Here is a 16,481-nt window from a genome sequence, read left to right on the forward strand (position 1 = left end):
AGTTTGAAAGCTGTGAGCTACTGGCATTTCCCACTGCTGCACATGCTTAGAGCTCAATACCAACCTGATTTACTCTCCCACTGGTGTGTGCTGCAGAGAGTAATGATTATGTGCCAGGGTTAGTGCCGAATAGTATCTGACACGTACTGAAAGACCTCTCCTGTATCAGTTGCACCCATGATGGACACAGGCTGCACTGACATTCCAGCTATATACAAACGATGTTTAACAGTCAGTGCACATGTTATTGCATAACATTTACTGACCATTACCACATGCTGCAGGAAGTCATATTTCGACAGTGAGTTGTGATATATGTACATGCATCTTTTTAAAGATATACAATGCTTCCCAAAGGTTTTGCAGTGACCCCAAAGTTCTGAAAAAATACTATCAAAATAGACAATACCTTTTAATGTTTTGACTCAACTACATCTGTCATAGAGACTACCAGTGCAACATAGCACAAATCACCACTAACCACATTAATCCAACCACTGTCTGTGTAACCTTAAATATTTTCCATATATTCAAAATGTATTCAAGATTTAGCCTTAGCATGCAAAATGTCTCGGAACTCCAATCACGAGAGCTCAACGACAGAATAAGGTGTACAGTATTTTTATTCTGCATTAATGAAATCATTTTTAGCCATTTAATGATTTTTATCACTGTTATCAGGAGAATTGCTGTCTGGGTGGTGTCGTTTACATTTATTTAGAGTGAAATCGCGCCATCTGGTGACAGATGATGAACTGGACAAAAAATATTTTGCGTAATTGCGCCGCGTGTACGTTTCACGTCATTAATCACGTTACTGATTCCCACGCAATTCAAGATATACAGTAAAAACAGCGGTGTGTGTGTGTGTGTGTGTGTGTGTGTGTGTGTGTGTGTGTGTGTTTTGATTTTTTTTTAAATTTCTTCACTGCAATCCAAGAACCAGACCGGAAATCCAAGTGACCCCGGAAGTATCCAGTGCGGAAGTATCCAGTGCGAAGCGTTGCTGGGTTACGGGATAACGCGAAAGTAGAAGGCGCAAGATGGCGACAACATCAACATAAAAACGGCTTGTTGGGGTACAAAGTAGAGGCTGCAAGTCTGTTTCCCCACATCAGTGGTTCATCGCACGGCTTCTCAAAAAGATGGAGGACGAAGAGGGAACGTTGGTAAAGCAACGCAGAGTTACGCACCACGTTTCTGACAAAGATGTAACCACCTAACATGTACACAGCTAGATATAAATCCACTAGGTTTTCAAATTTAGATCTTCAAAAACATTTGCCGAGCTATACTATCTGTAGGGAAAACACCGATATCATCATTATGTACAACATATATAGTCTATTTCGAACGCTAGGCTTTTGTTTCGTAAAATTGGCTCAAGATGTCAATGTTTTCCCGAGAACTCCTAAAACAGCAGTCTTTCTCTTTCTTCTTCCGCAGGCGTTGATGAGCTGGTATTGCTTCGAAAAGTTTTACAATCACGCTGTTACCGCTGCTGTAGCTGCCCGGAGAACTTTCGGCAACGTTCCCATCTACAGTTTTTTCCATGCTTTCGGTACCCTCATGCAAGGTAAGCTTGGGGAAAAATGAAAACAAATTCAACACGATAAAATCCACTAGTCCCGCGATTGATGTAATGATCCGATCACAGATCAGATTCAGAAGGCTATACTGGAGCTGGATTCTATAAGAGACAGTCGAGACGTGTCTCTGTGCACACTAATAGCTCTGTACTACGCGGAGAAAAGAAAGAAAAACCCAGGTAAAAGCAAAACTTGCATTCTTTATTTGGTACCACAGTTGCTGACTTGAGCACAGGTTCACTTGATAAACTTGTTGCATGTGTCTTCATGTCAACAGACAGAGAAGTTGTTCAAGAGCTTGATGCAAAGATTAAAGAGGACCGGAAAAGTGCTTCACCCCGGAGTCTTTACAATGCTGGCATGTTTTTCTGGTTGCTAGGACGGAATGATAAAGCAAGAGAGTACATAGATAGGATGATCAAACTCTCCAATGGTGCCAGAGAGGCGAGTTTTGGCATTTCTCATGGAGTCATGAGAGGATGTGGCTCTTCCTGTATTTGGTATCTTTTAAAGTTTGACCTTTTTTTCCCCTTTAGGGGATTATTCTAAAGGCCTGGGTAAATGTGACATCTGGCCAAGATATGTATGCAAAAAAGGCTGGAAAACTATTTGATGAAGGGCTGAAAGAGAGAACAGATGCTTTTGGCCTGATGGGAAAGGTGAGATATAAGCTGCAAATCCTCGTCACATCTTCCTCTCTGCATTTAGATATTTTGGTGCTTAACTCATATATATGAGTAAATTGGAAGTCCAGGTTTTATGTTGTGTCACGTGCTCATTCACGGTTGTGTATTCCATCCCAGGCACAATACTATGAATATCGTCAAAACTACTCAGGAGCACTGGAAGTTATAAACCAAGTCATTGTTGGATTCCCAGGGTTTTTGCCTGCCCTAATCAAGAAGATGAAGTTGCTGTTAATCCTTCAAGACTGGGAGCAAACAATACTTGCTGCTCACAGGTAATCATTTAAATGGGTAGCAGTTACTCCAAAATGCACACTTTTTAATTTTTTTCTACCTTTCTGTCTTACAACAATGTGGAACCATTGGCAATAATATAGTGAGATCTTCTCTGGGGATGCAATCATATCAGCCCAGCCTTACCAAACACTACACATTCAACTAAAAATAACTGAATGTGTAAAAGAAATTCTGTTTGTGCTGTCCAGACCAGAACTCCTTTTCCTGTAATCTAGGAGTAAATTAGTACAGACCTGGAGGAAAAGCAAGCCCTTGAGCTGCAGGCTCCAAGTTTAGAACCAGGGTGATGATTCACATGGATTCATTCCAGGATACAGTAAATGTTTTGTGCTTTGCAGCTTTTGCATGGCCTTTAAATTTAGTGTCCAGTAACTACAACCAACGATGCAAAATGCACCTAATACTATGTCATTTTCTATCCAACCTTATTCAATGTCTATGATTTAACTTAATTCTAACGAATTTTGTAACATTTTTCAGACTTTTACAGGAGGATAAAAATAACTTGGAAGCGCTACGGATGCTAGCTCTGTATTCTTTATGTAGTGAAGGAAATATAACAGAGGTAAAGCTCACAGTTTCAGAGAAAAGAAATTCAAAGTAAACAGATCAAGTTTGTAATGGCGAGCTCAATTTACAGAAATTGTTTATTTTACAGTCAGTAAAGCACCTTTCAGACCTCTTTAGCAGTCTGGAGATCCTTGAACCACAGAATCCTGAGCTTTTTTACAAGATGTCTCTGGCCTTTACCCGTGTTGTAAGACTCTTTTCAATTTCCCTTCTGAATTTGTAATTCTATGATTTATGTCTGATCGTGATTATTATGAAGACTTATTTAGCCTGCAGTGAGTTTTTTTTTTCCAGTGTGGCCGAAATGACAAAGTGATGGAGCAGACAGTGAAAATGGTGGAAAGAGCTTTCTCTTTAGCATCAGAGGACTCTGATTTTGCCACAGAGTTGGGCTACCAGATGTTGCTCCTGGGTAGAACCAAAGAGGCAGCAAAGTGGTACAGCACTGCCATGACTTTGGATGAGACCAGTTTGGCTTTGACAGGTACTGAATATTTTAATACATCAGGTTATGGTGCTTTGGTTCCTTGCTTATGTGTGTTAAATTGTAATGTTGGGCATGTACATTTGATTGGTCTTATCAGGTATAATCCACTGCCAGCTGATTGATGGTCAGCTTGAGGACGCGGAACAACAGCTGGAGTTTTTCACAGAGATTCAACAATCTATTGGAAAATCAGCAGTAACAGATTTTAATTTTAGTTGATCAGTACATGTTTTACACTCTCCTGTCAGTAACTGTCTCTGTAGCTTCAGTATTCTAATTCTTTCTTTTAGTCTGTTGTTTTTGCTCAACCTTGTTAGGAGCTGCAGTACCTACGGGCTGTTCTGGCAGTGAAAAAGTGCCGACCGCAGGAAGAGGTGACCAAACTGTTGAATGATGCAGTGGATACACACTTATCCAAGGCACAGGGCCTGCCGCTGGGAGTGGAGTACTTTGAGAAGCTGAACCCTGAGTTCCTTCTGGATATTGTCAAGGTGTATCTCGCTGTGTGTCCATCAACGGTACGTCCAAGAAACTCATCAAAGGCACTGGCCCTCAACATATATATTGTTTATATATTGGGGGAAATGCAAGTCTGTTTCTGCCAGTTTTGTGCTTAATTTGAATTAGAAAAACATATTTTGATGTTCCTGTCTCAGCCTCCAGCCCAGGGTCAAACTCCTCCTCCTCAGCTCCAGCATTGTGCCTCATTGTTGGAAACTGTGGACAGGGTGGTTCCAGGTTTACCTCAAGCAGTTTTCCTGCTCGCCAAAGTCAAATTCCTATCTAGTGAGCATCATATTAGAAAAACGGATTGATTTTAGCAAGTGCAGCACGAAGATCGCTTTAACCCTGTGTCGATTCAGGTGATACGGATGCTGCCCAGTGTACTCTTCAGCGCTGTCTGGAGCAGTCCCCATCGTATGCTGATGCTCATTTGCTGATGGCACAGATTTACCTGCTGCAGGGTAACTTCACCATGTGTTCCCAGTCTCTGGAGGTCTGTCTCGGCTGTAACTTTGAGGTAAGCCAACCATCAAGATGGAAGCATCGTAGAACATGCAGGTACTCTCTATTTTGTCCCCTTATTTGTGGTGTTTTTAGCCTGCCAACATGGTTTTAGATACTATATCACTGCAGATGAAAGTTGAGAAGTTTAAAGATTATCTGTAATGATATGTTTTGATAGCCCATCATTTCTTGTCCATCCCAGGTCCGAGAGCATCCGTTGTACCACCTGATCAAGGCTCAGGCTAAAAAGAAGATGGGTGAACTGACAGAAGCCATTCAGACTCTGCAGATGGCCATGAGTCTCCCAGGGGTCCGCAGAAGTGAATCCTCGTCCAAGTCCAAAAGCAGGAAGATGGAGCTGAGTCCCGCCGATTGTGTCTCGGTCTTCTTGGAGTTAGCCGATGCGCTGTGGCTCAACGGCGAACAAGTAAGTCGTGACATTTGGGCATAAGAATTATGCATACTTTTCAGTTTCATTTCAGGTTTGAAACCTTTTACCTATACCCTCGACTGAACTCTGGGACACTTTTTTTCTGACATGGCTTGGCCCCTGGTGTTAAAAAAAATGCTATTTACATGTGTATTGTTTTACTATTACAGCACGAAGCGGCAAAAGTGATTCAGGATGCCATCAACGAGTACTCAGGAACAACCGAGGAGCTCCGTGTCACTGTCGCCAATGCTGACCTGGCTCTGCTCCGGGGTGACACCGAGCTGGCGCTGAGTATGCTCCGAAATATTACACCCGATCAGCCCTACTATGTCCAAGCCAAGGAGAAAATGGGACAGATTTTCCTGAAGCATAGAAAGGATAAATCTCTCTATATAAGCTGTTACAGGTAGGCATGTAACTGAGAGCCACGTAACTGAAAAGCTCACAAATGGGGGTTGACTGAAGTCTTTATTTGGGAGAGATCCCTCCTGAAACATAATACTTAAAGGTTTTGCGATGTTTTGTCTGAATTGTGAATACATGATTTATATAGTTTTGACGCTACATTCGGGCCCTAGATCACCAGATGCTGAGCTGAATGCTCTGAACATGCACACTTTTGTTAGATTATTGCTGCTCTAAAGGTGTCAAATTTCGACTAAGCGATATACTGTATATACCGGTACTAAGTGTCATCCTAAAGAAGTCCACCAGACGTGATGTGATATCTCTGTCTTATCACCAGGGAAATGGTGGACAAGCTGCCCAGCCCACACACGTACCTGCTACTAGGTGATGCCTACATTAGCATTCAAGAGGTAAGGCACAGATGGAAATCATAAACGTTTGCTTTCCTTTTCAGGCATCAGAAAGGAACACATTTATTTTGAGTGTTATACTAGGTTTCATGTTTGTCCTCAGCCAGAGAAAGCCTTTGAGGTGTATCAGCTCGGCATGAAGAAAAACCCCAAAAGCGCTGCTTTAGCCAGTAAGACTGGAAAAGCTCTGATCAAGTCTCACTACTACTTCAAGGTTTCTTTAAGATAAACTTCTTTAAGATACACTCCATTGATTCGGAGAGGGAGGAAACTACGCTGACTTACACTTGGTGTTACACAGGCCATAAGTTACTATGAAGCAGCCCTGAAGACTGAGCAACTTCACTTCCTGCGTTATGATCTGGCTGAGCTGCTGATGAAGATGAAGCAGTTTGAGCGCTGTGAGAAAGTTCTGCATGAGGCTCTGGACCATGGAGCAGGTGGTAAAGATGTCTAACCGAGACTAACTGATGGTGACCTCGGGTCACCATTAGGTCATGATGTTTCGATAAAGAAAAATAAAATGTTCTTAATGTTTCTTATATAGTTTATATGAAAATATTAACCTTACATCATCTCTTAGTTGTCTTTTCAGTGATGTACGTGCTGATGTTTGTGTTGTTTCCTTCCCCAGTGAATGAACTTCAGGTACTCTCGGATGACTGCCGTTACCTTGTTCTGTTGGCAAAGATCCAAAATAAGGTGGACAAAAAAGAAGAAGCTTTACTTACCTTGGAAAGAGTGAGTGAATCATTTCCCCAGTGAGTCTATTATTGGGTGTAAATGAAAGGAAATTGGAGTCTAATCACACGCCATGGCATTAAAATTAAATTCAAGCTCGTCAGCACAGCCTTGGACACAGATCCAAACGACTGTGTTTGTCTCACTGCTACTGTGGTGCTGTTCACTGCTGGGCTGTTTGGTCCAGACGTTTCTAACTCCAGGTTACTTTTGGAAATACATGACATTGTGAAGAATATATGTTAAAGAAGAGGTGTTCTCATTAGGCTCGAGATGTGCAGGCCAAGGTGCTGAAGCGGGTCCAGTTAGAGCAGCCTGACGTCGTCTCCATGCAGAAGCAACGCGCTGCTGAGATCTGCGCTGAAATCGCTAAACACTACACGAGTCAGAGGGGCTATGAGAGAGCAGTGAAATTCTACAAAGAAGCTCTTGTGTATTGTGAGACTGATTGCAAGGTCAGTGGGGCTTAATCAAAACCGTCCTGTGTACTCACTGCAGCTGTGGGTAACAAGCACTGGCACCCTTGAGAGTCTGAAGCTAGTTTTTTTGACCTTTTCTTTTGTTGGTGTGGTAGTTAACTGACTATGTTTTATTTGCTGAGGTGATGCTGGAGTTAGCACAGTTGTACCTCAATCTGGACGAAGTGGATGCGTGTCAGCAGCAGTGCAGCGCAATCTTAAAGAGAGACAAGTTCAATGAAGAGGCTACTCTGGTTTGTTTTGACTCTCTTTTGCCACTTTAGCATCATTCGCAAATTTTTATGGGCCTTTTTCTTGTGATGTTTGTCCTCAGATGATGGCTGATATCATGTATAGGAAGCAGGATTATGAGCAGGTCGTCCTCCACTTTGAACAACTCCTGGAGCACAAACCCGGTGCAATAGAGCTGCATTTATTGTTTTCACATTCATCAGCTGTTATTCTAAACACATATTCTCTTTCACGTGTTGCTTTCAGACAACTACCCGACGCTATCACGTCTCATTGACCTGCTGAGACGTGCTGGGAAACTGGAGGAAATTCCAAGATTTCTTGATATGGCTGAAAAACATTCATCCAGAGCCAAATTTGACCCCGGGTTCAACTACTGCAAAGGACTTTATCTTTGGTAAGTGAGGAAGTCATCCCTCACGGTGGGCAGATGGTCACTCAACTGTACGGGATTAGATGCGTGATTGCTCCACAGGTTCACCGGACGACCCAACGAAGCCCTGCAGCACTTTAACAAAGCACGGAAAGACAACGACTGGGGTCAAAACGCCGTTTACAACATGATCGAAATCTACCTGAACCCTGACAATGACACCATGGGGGGAGAAGTGTTTGAGAATTTGGGAGATATCGGGTGAGTGGCAGTTGGCACCTTCCATGGCTCGTGTTCTTCTGCCCAATCTATTTCTGATTCTTCTCTCATTAGGAACTCTACAGAGAAGCAGGAGTCAGAGCAGCTGGCGGTGAGGACGGCCGAGAAGCTGCTGAAGGAGATCAAGCCGCAGACGCCAGGCGGGCACGTGCAGCTGCGCATCCTGGAAAACTACTGCCTCATCACCGCCAAGCAGAAGGCCAAAGTTGAGAGAGCAGTGGGCATTTTGACAGAGATCGTGAACAAAGAGGTGAGTGAACATCAGCTGATGTGAGGCTACTAAAGGTACGTGAGATCTATTCTGTCTAACCTGGACCCCTCGGTCCCTTCAGATGGACCACGTACCGGCAATGTTGGCCTTGGCCACAGCTTACATGATGTTGAAGCAAACCCCCCGGGCGAGGAACCTCCTGAAACGTATCTCTAAAATGAACTGGAGCATTGTGGATGCAGATGAGTTTGAGAAGAGCTGGCTGCTCCTGGCAGACATCTACGTCCACTCAGGAAAGTACGACATGGCCACAGAGCTCTTAAAGAGATGCCTCGGCCACAACAAGGTCGGTGTAGCTCGCTTCACACAAAAAGCTTTTATTTTAGCTTGAATTGTGCCTTTTAATAAAGTGGCTGTCTTTTATGTTAATGTCTTTGTGTTGATCATTTTTTCCACAGTCTTGCTGTAAAGCTTATGAGTATCTGGGCTTCATAATGGAAAAAGAGCTATCATTCCATGATGCAGCACTCAATTATGAAAAGGCCTGGAAATATGGAAATCAGAATAATGCAACTATTGGTCTGTCACCTAAAATCACACGTCAACCTCATTCCTCAGAGAAATGTACTTCTAATGCTTCAACGTCTTAAATTATGATTTCAGGATACAAGCTCGCGTTCAACTATTTAAAGGCAAAAAAGTATATTGATGCCATCGACGTGTGCCATAAGGTGAGTGTCTGCAGCTCGGACATTGACGTCACATTCTTTTTTCTTACTGTAACTCATCTTTCCTTCTTTTCTCAGGTTCTGGCAGTTCATCCAAACTACCCAAAAATGAGAAAGGACATCCTGGACAAGGCCCGCGCTTCTCTGAGATCTTAATGTTGGAATTTAACCCGGCCCAGCTGCTGAAGTATATCACGAATGAAACTATTGTACAGCTGTGTACCATATACGCAATAGAACCAGAGTAGTCAGTGTGTGCTGTGTATCTTGATAAAATAAAATCAAGCTCTTCATTTTTCCAGATGATCTTGCTTTGTGGCTTTCTGTGCATGACTCTATAACAGCATTTCTATAGGAAGGATTCTGCTCTGAACTGTTTGAACCCGCTGCCAAAGTTTTTAACCACCGCTGAAACAGACTCCTTTTTTTGTATTTATGAACAGCCTCCACGAGCATTCGGCGATGATCCACGCTTTCTTCACAAGTAATTGTTTAATATTGCCATGTAAAAAAATGAATCAAAGCTGATTGTTTAGGTATAGGGTTTGGGTTTTAGTGCGTTAAGCTTGAATTCCTGATTCTGAAGTAACATTTTGCACCGGTGGTCTTCACAGAGACACGTTTAAAGGCGTGACAGGGGGGGAAACGTGAGACCCGCAGTGAACTTTTAACGAAGATAATAAAGTGGATGCCTGCCGTGGGTAGGGTAGGAAGGGCCAAGCAGCACATTCACTACAGATGGAGCCAGTGTGCGCAAAGCCTCCGGAGCAGAGGAGTCCGCGCGGCTGGAGCCAGCCTCTCCGCTCCCGTGTGTGAAGAGTCTGCAGCAAATACAGGATTAAATATCGCCACCTCGGTGAGTTCTGGCAACTAGCAACGAAAATTGGACTGATTGATCAGAGTCACGTCTGCAGGATTTTTTTTAAAAACCACGCCATTTTCCCTCCAAAGTGTGGAGGAGCATGTGTGAAGGATTAGTGGATGCGACGAACTCGTGAGCTTTAGCGCGTTCCTCTGTCATTTGTAACCCGGCAACTGTTCCGGTGGATGACCAGTTCCCAAATCCTGTTAATGACAGCGGCTCCGAATCTGAGAAACTGGCGGACACACTCGGCACACACGCACGGTGCAACACGCAAAGCCTGCGGACAAGTCAGAGAGGGTTTCCATTTGACTGGAAACCCGTCACAGTTCGGAAGGTCTTGCTCGGTCGTCACCTGGCTGCTTTTATTTTGTTCCAGGTATGGGTTTGGAGCCACGGGGCCCTTCTGTGCGCATGCGCAGCGTGACGTCGTCTTGTACCTGAGCGGAGCGCACCTGGATCCAACTAGACGGAAGTTTAGTGACGGCAGCGGAGAAAATCTTTTTTTTTTTTTTTTTTCTTCCTCTCTGTGCCATGACAAAAAGTTTTTTTGGCATCCAAGAACGCGGATCGAGGATCTCCGGCGGCAGCAGGATGTGGATCTGTGGACTTTACTTGAACAGCTTAACGGGCACTTCAAAAGTCGATCTGTAACCGAGCTGCTGATGGTACGTGCTCTCACGGTAGATTTCTTAACCTGATTCTGGTTTCTAGTCCTAGACCGCAACGTTACAGCAGAACGCCGTTTCTCGCTCTAAATAGAGATAGTGTTATAATGCTGCTCGCATGTCACTAAAATGAGAAATTATGTGGTCGTTTCAGCTGCCAGCCGTGATTCCTTTAGAATGACACCTCTGCGCAGAGTGCTCCGAAGGCAGCTGCACCCAGCCCGCCTGGTGGCCGTGGCCCTGCTCTTTGTCACCTTTGTGTTCTTCATACAATGGGAGGTAGGGAGCCAGGACCAAGAGGAGGACCCCTGGCTGAAGGGGGTGACGGCGAAGCGAGACACCATGCTGGACATGGTGATTGGAGCCGTCCACAACTTCAGGGATTCCATGCCAAAGATGCAGATCAGGGCCCCTGCGGCCCAGCAGGGGAGCGCGGGCGCCGCATCCTGTCTGCCCGGCCGCTACACCGCTGCTGAACTCAGGTCGGCTTTGGCCCGACCTCAGCAAGACCCCCTGGCCCCCGGGGCTGCTGGGAAACCTTTCCACACCAACGCGCTGAGCCCCGAAGAGCAGAAGGAGAAGCAGAGGGGTGAAGAGAAGCACTGCTTTAATTTGTACGCCAGTGACCGGATTTCCCTGAGCAGAGACCTGGGAGCAGACACCAGACCCCCAGAGTATGTCTGTCTATCTGTCTGTCTGTCCATCTGTCTATCTGTCTGTCTGTCTGTCTGGCTGTCTGTCTCCTCACAGGAGCCTTTACTTCTGGAAGCTTAGACACTTTAAAGCAAACACACATTAAAGTAAGGTTAACCTCTTGCTGACCTGGGCGAACGCACATCTCTCCTTCACACTCGTTTGATCTTTTTGACACGCGTGTGTTTACAGCTGATCTCTGGTAAGAACCGCAGCGATGTCGGACCCGAGAGAGACGCGGAGCTATGCGTTCGCGCTCCAGCTGCGGCCAGCTGAGAGAGAGGGACGTGTTGTGTTTGGCACGTCGGCGTACATTCAAGCACTCGCTGGGTACAGGACGCAGACGTAAAGCTGGATCGTGTTCTGGCCCTCTTATCAAGAGGAATTAACGTTTGGCCCCTGTGATAGGGCCAGCTCACATGCGCTGTGGGGGCTGAAAGGGACACCCCACCGGGGAGAGGGCGTAGATGTAATAACCAGGCTGGTGTCACTCGGGAGCTGGGAAGGACAGTCAGATCTTTGTGCTTTTTTTCTCCCCCCTCTCTTTGCCACAGATGTATTGAGCAAACCTTCAAGCGGTGCCCCCCCCTGCCAACCACCAGCGTGATCATCGTGTTTCACAATGAGGCCTGGAGCACGCTGCTGAGGACCGTGTACAGCGTCCTTCACACCTCCCCGGCCATCCTCCTGAAGGAGATCATCCTGGTGGACGACGCCAGCGAGGACGGTGAGGACCAGCTCCTCTGGGGCCACGCTGGGCGGGGGGGCGGCACTTCGGCACGTTTCCGAAAACACTTGCGAAGCAGGTCCGGGCGGGAAGCGGCGCAGTTAGTGAATACTTTCCGAGAAGGAATTAACGTGGTCCACCTGACCGCCGGAGCTTCTGTCTGCTGCCCCACAGAAGAGATTACACCCCTTTAGGGTTATGTATAAGGGTTTATAAACGTCTTATGAATAAAATAACGATCCACTTGAACTTCTATAGCTGATGACACAGCATAATAAGAGTGTTTATTATAGCGGGCTGTCACTGGAGCTGGGGGGTTAAAAAGGGAAATTATTCATGTATGCAGTTTATAGCAATATAGTTGTTTGCTTGATGGAGATTGAAGAATTTTAGAAGTTAGAAAAATGGTCGAAATAATGAATGAACTCACCATAGCCTCTAACGTGTTGCATAATATGTTCCAAGTATGTTTAGAATGATGTATTTTCTTATCTACGTCTCATATTTACCTCTGACTAACAGAAATTGCATCATTTCAGAGGCGCTGAAGGACGAATTGGACGAGTACCTGAAGCGCCTCAGCATTGTCCAGGTCGTCCGCCAGCGCGAGAGGAAGGGGCTCATCACCGCCCGGCTCCTGGGGGCCTCCGTTGCCACCGGCGACACGCTCACCTTCCTTGACGCTCACTGTAGGTGCCCAGCAGTTCACACGAGGCTGAACTCGCCCTTTGACCACAACCCTGCACTGTTTGCCTTTGCGTTGGCGTGGCTTTACCTGCCCGTCGGCCACGTGGAGGCTCCTGTATTGACACGTCATCTGTTGCGCACCTGTCGCAGGCGAATGCTTTAACGGGTGGCTGGAGCCTCTGCTGGCCAGGATCGCCGCGAACCACAGCGCCGTCGTGAGTCCCGACATAACCACCATCGACCTGAACACTTTTGAGTTCGTGAAGCCGTCCCCGTACGGCCAGAACCACAACCGGGGCAACTTCGACTGGAGCCTGGCGTTCGGCTGGGAGAGTCTGCCAGATCACGAGAAGAGGAGGAGGAAAGACGAAACCTACCCAATCAAGTAACGCCTGGCTGCGGAAGCTCAACCTCGCACGCCCCTTTTTTTGGTTTGAAGCCGTTTTCTGATGAAAACTTGTCTGCAGGACGCCCACATTCGCTGGCGGCCTTTTCTCCATCTCTAAAGACTATTTCTACCAGATTGGCAGCTATGACAAGCACATGGAAATATGGGGCGGCGAGAACATCGAGATGTCCTTCCGGGTAAGCCATCGCCAGCTATTCAGGACTTTAAGGCCCTTCCTTATTGTGCGCACCACCGCGCCGGGCGTGTTGTAATACAGTAACAGCCTTAATTACTTTTCAGTCCGTCTCAACACATTACAAAGCGCTTGTGTGCACCGCACGCCTCTTTTCCATGCAGGTGTGGCAGTGCGGCGGGCAGCTGGAGATTATTCCTTGCTCAATCGTGGGACACGTATTCCGCACCAAGAGCCCGCACAGCTTCCCCAAAGGAACGCAGGTGATTTCCCGCAACCAGGTGCGTCTGGCGGAGGTGTGGATGGACGACTACAAGGAGATCTTTTACCGGCGCAACCAGCAAGCGGCGCAGTTGGTCCGAGACGTATGTACTCCAGTGCACTTCCTGTTCCCGCCCCGGCGATCCGTTCAGATGCAGTCGATTGCTTTCCCAACATTTCCTTCATCCCCCCTGATTCTTAAGACCATTCATTGTCCTCCCCTCCGGACAAGTTTGAGCAAATCCACCTCCCATACAAACCTACATTAAGTCTAATCACGCCTTACTGGCGGAGAGAAGCACAGCCGCCGACTGTTGTGGTTGTACTTTGCTGGAGACCTCTGAAAATCAACCTTTTCCTCTGAAATAAGAAGAAAAAGTCTGGCTGTAGAACATTAGACAATAAAGGGACTCTTTTAACTACCAGACAATCTGCGGTTCCCAACACATGGGCCTGTAGGAACTCTAAATAGTTCCCTCGGGGCTATACCTCACAGACTGGGGCCTGCCCTTCCCTGCTGTCTTCAAACAGACACGCTATCATCAACAGCTTCAAGGAATCCTCCAATAACTATCAGTGCACACCAGCATGAGCGTTACACTCGTCATTATGCAAGTTCCCTCATTATTCCAGAGGGACCACGAGGTGCCTGCAGAGCCTGTTAAATGTGTGTTTCGGTTTTAAAGGAGCAGTAATTGAGCACTGGCCAGTGGTTATTTTACAAAAGGAGTCAGACTGGAACACAGTTGGCGGTTATAACCGCGCTAACATTAGCATTTAGCAAGCCTGGCTCCCGATGCTAGAGGATTTTCCGTTTCAGCATTAATCACAGTTTTGCTTAAAATGTGTAGGAAAGACATGAAACCACATGAAACCAATTCTCCAGATTTATATGGGTGACTATTTTTTGCCAAAAATGTGCTTTATGCTATTTTTATGCTGCCTGTATTCTTGCCTGACACCTCACACACACATTGCACCACTCGTGTCACTTTTTATGAATAAATGCGTCTTTCGCTTGAACATTTGCATCATTCCCAGTTTGTTTAATGATCAGCTGGACCACAAGAAAGTGTAAGAAATTTTGTGAAAAGCGAGGTGCTGCATCAGGGAAGAGCAGCCTCCACACTGTTGAAGTACTCCTTTCTTAAAATTATCACAAGAAATCCTGTGTGCACGTGTTGACCGATAATATTGGTTTGCCTTTCTCTGCTCCTTGATTCAACAGAAGGCATTTGGAGACATTTCTCAGCGCATGGACCTCCGCGCACGCCTGAAGTGCAAGAGCTTCTCTTGGTATTTGAAGAACATTTACCCAGAAGCCTTCATTCCTGATCTCAACCCACTCGGCTTTGGTTCAGTAAGATCACACACGCTCACCAATAACTGTGTCCCTTCCAAACCTCAGCGCTCCGTCTAGCCACAGTGGGTTTCCACTTAGGATCTCCAGAGGCTATTGTACAGTTCCAATCTGACACCACAGAAAGCACTCCGGAGACTGACGTTGTTTGAACAGCTTGCACCGCATGTTAGTTTTTCATTTTGTTTCCTTTCACCCCCCCCCCCCCCCAATCCTCCTCCGTAGGTAAAAAATGTCGGCAAAGACTCGTGTCTGGATGCTGGAGAGAACAATGAGGGTGGGAAAAGGGTGATCATGTACCCGTGTCACGGACTAGGAGGAAACCAAGTCAGTGAGAATCTCAAATCTGGGACAAACCGGGTGATTTCTTGGCCGGCGGCTGACTTCTGTCTCCCTCGCTGCAGTATTTCGAGTACTCCACGCGTCACGAGATTCGACACAACATTCAGAAGGAGCTGTGTTTGCACGGGGCAGCGGGGGCTGTGAAGCTGGAGGAATGCCAGTATAAAGGCAGGAACACATTAGTAGGAGCAGAGCAAAAATGGCAACTAAAGGATGTAAGTTTGATCCCCTCTCTGCTCTGCGAAGGGCTCGACGTCTCTTTTGAAACTAACTAAGGTCTTTTCGCCGCACAGAATCGGTTAATTTACATGCCGGAGTTGAACAAGTGTCTGAGCGCCCGTCAGGAGCGTCCCTTTCTGGCTGCCTGCAACCCCATGGACAGATACCAGCTCTGGGTCTTCAGCTGAAATGACTCCCCCTCTACGGCAGGCTCGTCTTATCCACTGTGCAGCTAACATGCAGTTTTTTTATAGATGGATCAATTATTTTATTTTTTTTATATATACAACGAAATACTGAACTGCTGATGTGCCTTTGCACCTGCGGGTTTATGTAGGGAGACCGACATGTTTTAGCTTCAGAAAAGAAATTTCAAGAGGTTTTCAAGTTGGTCGCCTGAGGACCAAAGACCCTGAATCATGTGACCGCTCGCTGCTTGTTTCCAATCAAGACTGATGGAAAGTTTTCTGTCTCTCCAGCTTTTGACATGTTTTTGTTCGTGTATGAGCGGAGATGATGGAGTAGTGACGTCCCAGGTTTAAGCGCTGGCTTCTACGGGGGAGATTTATTCATGGATGCAGATAAAACACTTTTTATTTTAATTTAATGAACATTTTAATGTCAGTCTCCAAACTGATGAGTATTTATTTTACCAGAGCTCAGTTGTCATCTGAATCCTGAAAGAGACATTCCTTTGGATGGTTAATCTGGAGGCTCCATTAGTTGACATTTCTGAAAACTTTGCTAATTTTTCTAGATCCTCTCTTCATTTTAAAATATAAAGCTGATGTCACAGGTGTCATTCATTTGAATAAAGGGATTCTTGGCACTAAAAGGTTAATAAACTGGTATCTGAGAACATGGTGGTGACAGGTTGATTTCTTGTTATTGTTTCCATATTTTAGTGTGCCGTTTGGACCAAAGTGAAATTTTCTGTGCATTTTTGATCTAGTGTTGTCTCGTAGAGGTCACCACTGATTTATTTTCTAAATATATTTTGCAGTCTAGTTTACATGCAACATCCTGCTTCGGTGTTGTTTAGTTTGCTGGATCATGTTTAGAATGTGTGAGGATTTTTTGGTTTTTATTAAGTTAAGTTTTTTAGGGCAATAAATTTGCATTTGAAGCAGAGCCGCGGTGTCATTTCTCCT

The 16,481-nt window shown here is 45.7% G+C and overlaps 2 protein-coding genes across 3 annotated transcripts; both read left to right on the forward strand.

Moving 5' to 3' along the window:
• The first annotated feature begins 991 nt into the window (after positions 1 to 991).
• ttc21b (tetratricopeptide repeat domain 21B) lies at positions 992 to 9,233 on the forward strand. Of its 2 annotated transcripts, none has more exons than XM_057026370.1 (29): positions 992 to 1,169; positions 1,447 to 1,576; positions 1,658 to 1,768; positions 1,867 to 2,033; positions 2,126 to 2,248; positions 2,393 to 2,550; positions 3,053 to 3,137; positions 3,231 to 3,329; positions 3,437 to 3,626; positions 3,727 to 3,824; positions 3,947 to 4,147; positions 4,286 to 4,415; positions 4,493 to 4,650; positions 4,840 to 5,064; positions 5,238 to 5,476; positions 5,816 to 5,888; positions 5,992 to 6,102; positions 6,190 to 6,331; positions 6,523 to 6,629; positions 6,896 to 7,084; positions 7,231 to 7,341; positions 7,422 to 7,503; positions 7,586 to 7,736; positions 7,815 to 7,973; positions 8,046 to 8,241; positions 8,324 to 8,548; positions 8,661 to 8,781; positions 8,866 to 8,933; positions 9,009 to 9,233. In XM_057026370.1, exons 1-29 carry the CDS (start codon positions 1,146 to 1,148, stop codon positions 9,084 to 9,086), a joined length of 3,951 nt encoding a protein of 1,316 aa, XP_056882350.1. In that variant the 5' UTR covers positions 992 to 1,145; the 3' UTR covers positions 9,087 to 9,233. The 2 variants fall into 2 exon arrangements, with proteins under 2 accessions (XP_056882350.1, XP_056882358.1); XM_057026378.1 differs by having other exon boundaries at positions 6,190 to 6,328.
• Positions 9,234 to 9,693: 460 nt separating this feature from the next.
• galnt3 (UDP-N-acetyl-alpha-D-galactosamine:polypeptide N-acetylgalactosaminyltransferase 3 (GalNAc-T3)) lies at positions 9,694 to 16,461 on the forward strand. Its single transcript, XM_057026391.1, has 11 exons — positions 9,694 to 10,460; positions 10,615 to 11,134; positions 11,708 to 11,880; positions 12,420 to 12,569; positions 12,718 to 12,952; positions 13,035 to 13,152; positions 13,313 to 13,513; positions 14,638 to 14,769; positions 14,995 to 15,096; positions 15,174 to 15,326; positions 15,405 to 16,461. The coding sequence occupies exons 2-11, from the start codon at positions 10,638 to 10,640 to the stop codon at positions 15,516 to 15,518; spliced, it is 1,875 nt and encodes a 624-aa protein (XP_056882371.1). The 5' UTR covers positions 9,694 to 10,460; positions 10,615 to 10,637; the 3' UTR covers positions 15,519 to 16,461.
• Positions 16,462 to 16,481: the final 20 nt, after the last annotated feature.

The sequence above is a fragment of the Takifugu flavidus genome, chromosome 1 (assembly GCF_003711565.1).
Source record: "Takifugu flavidus isolate HTHZ2018 chromosome 1, ASM371156v2, whole genome shotgun sequence".
In the NCBI taxonomy this organism is placed as follows: Eukaryota; Metazoa; Chordata; class Actinopteri; order Tetraodontiformes; family Tetraodontidae; genus Takifugu; species Takifugu flavidus.

What these genes read in the sequence shown, in the direction of transcription:
- ttc21b (XM_057026370.1), top strand. Translation starts at nt 1,146, where the DNA reads ATGGAGGACGAAGAGGGAACGTTG. An exon ending in CTTTACTTACCTTGGAAAGA is followed by an intron (nt 6,630 to 6,895) that starts GTGAGTGAATCA and finishes TGTTCTCATTAG; the next exon opens with GCTCGAGATGTGCAGGCCAA. An exon ending in GATGCCTCGGCCACAACAAG is followed by an intron (nt 8,549 to 8,660) that starts GTCGGTGTAGCT and finishes TTTTTTCCACAG; the next exon opens with TCTTGCTGTAAAGCTTATGA.
- galnt3 (XM_057026391.1), top strand. Translation starts at nt 10,638, where the DNA reads ATGACACCTCTGCGCAGAGTGCTCCGAAGGCAGCTGCACCCAGCCCGC. An exon ending in GACGAAACCTACCCAATCAA is followed by an intron (nt 12,953 to 13,034) that starts GTAACGCCTGGC and finishes ACTTGTCTGCAG; the next exon opens with GACGCCCACATTCGCTGGCG. An exon ending in AAAAATGGCAACTAAAGGAT is followed by an intron (nt 15,327 to 15,404) that starts GTAAGTTTGATC and finishes TTCGCCGCACAG; the next exon opens with AATCGGTTAATTTACATGCC.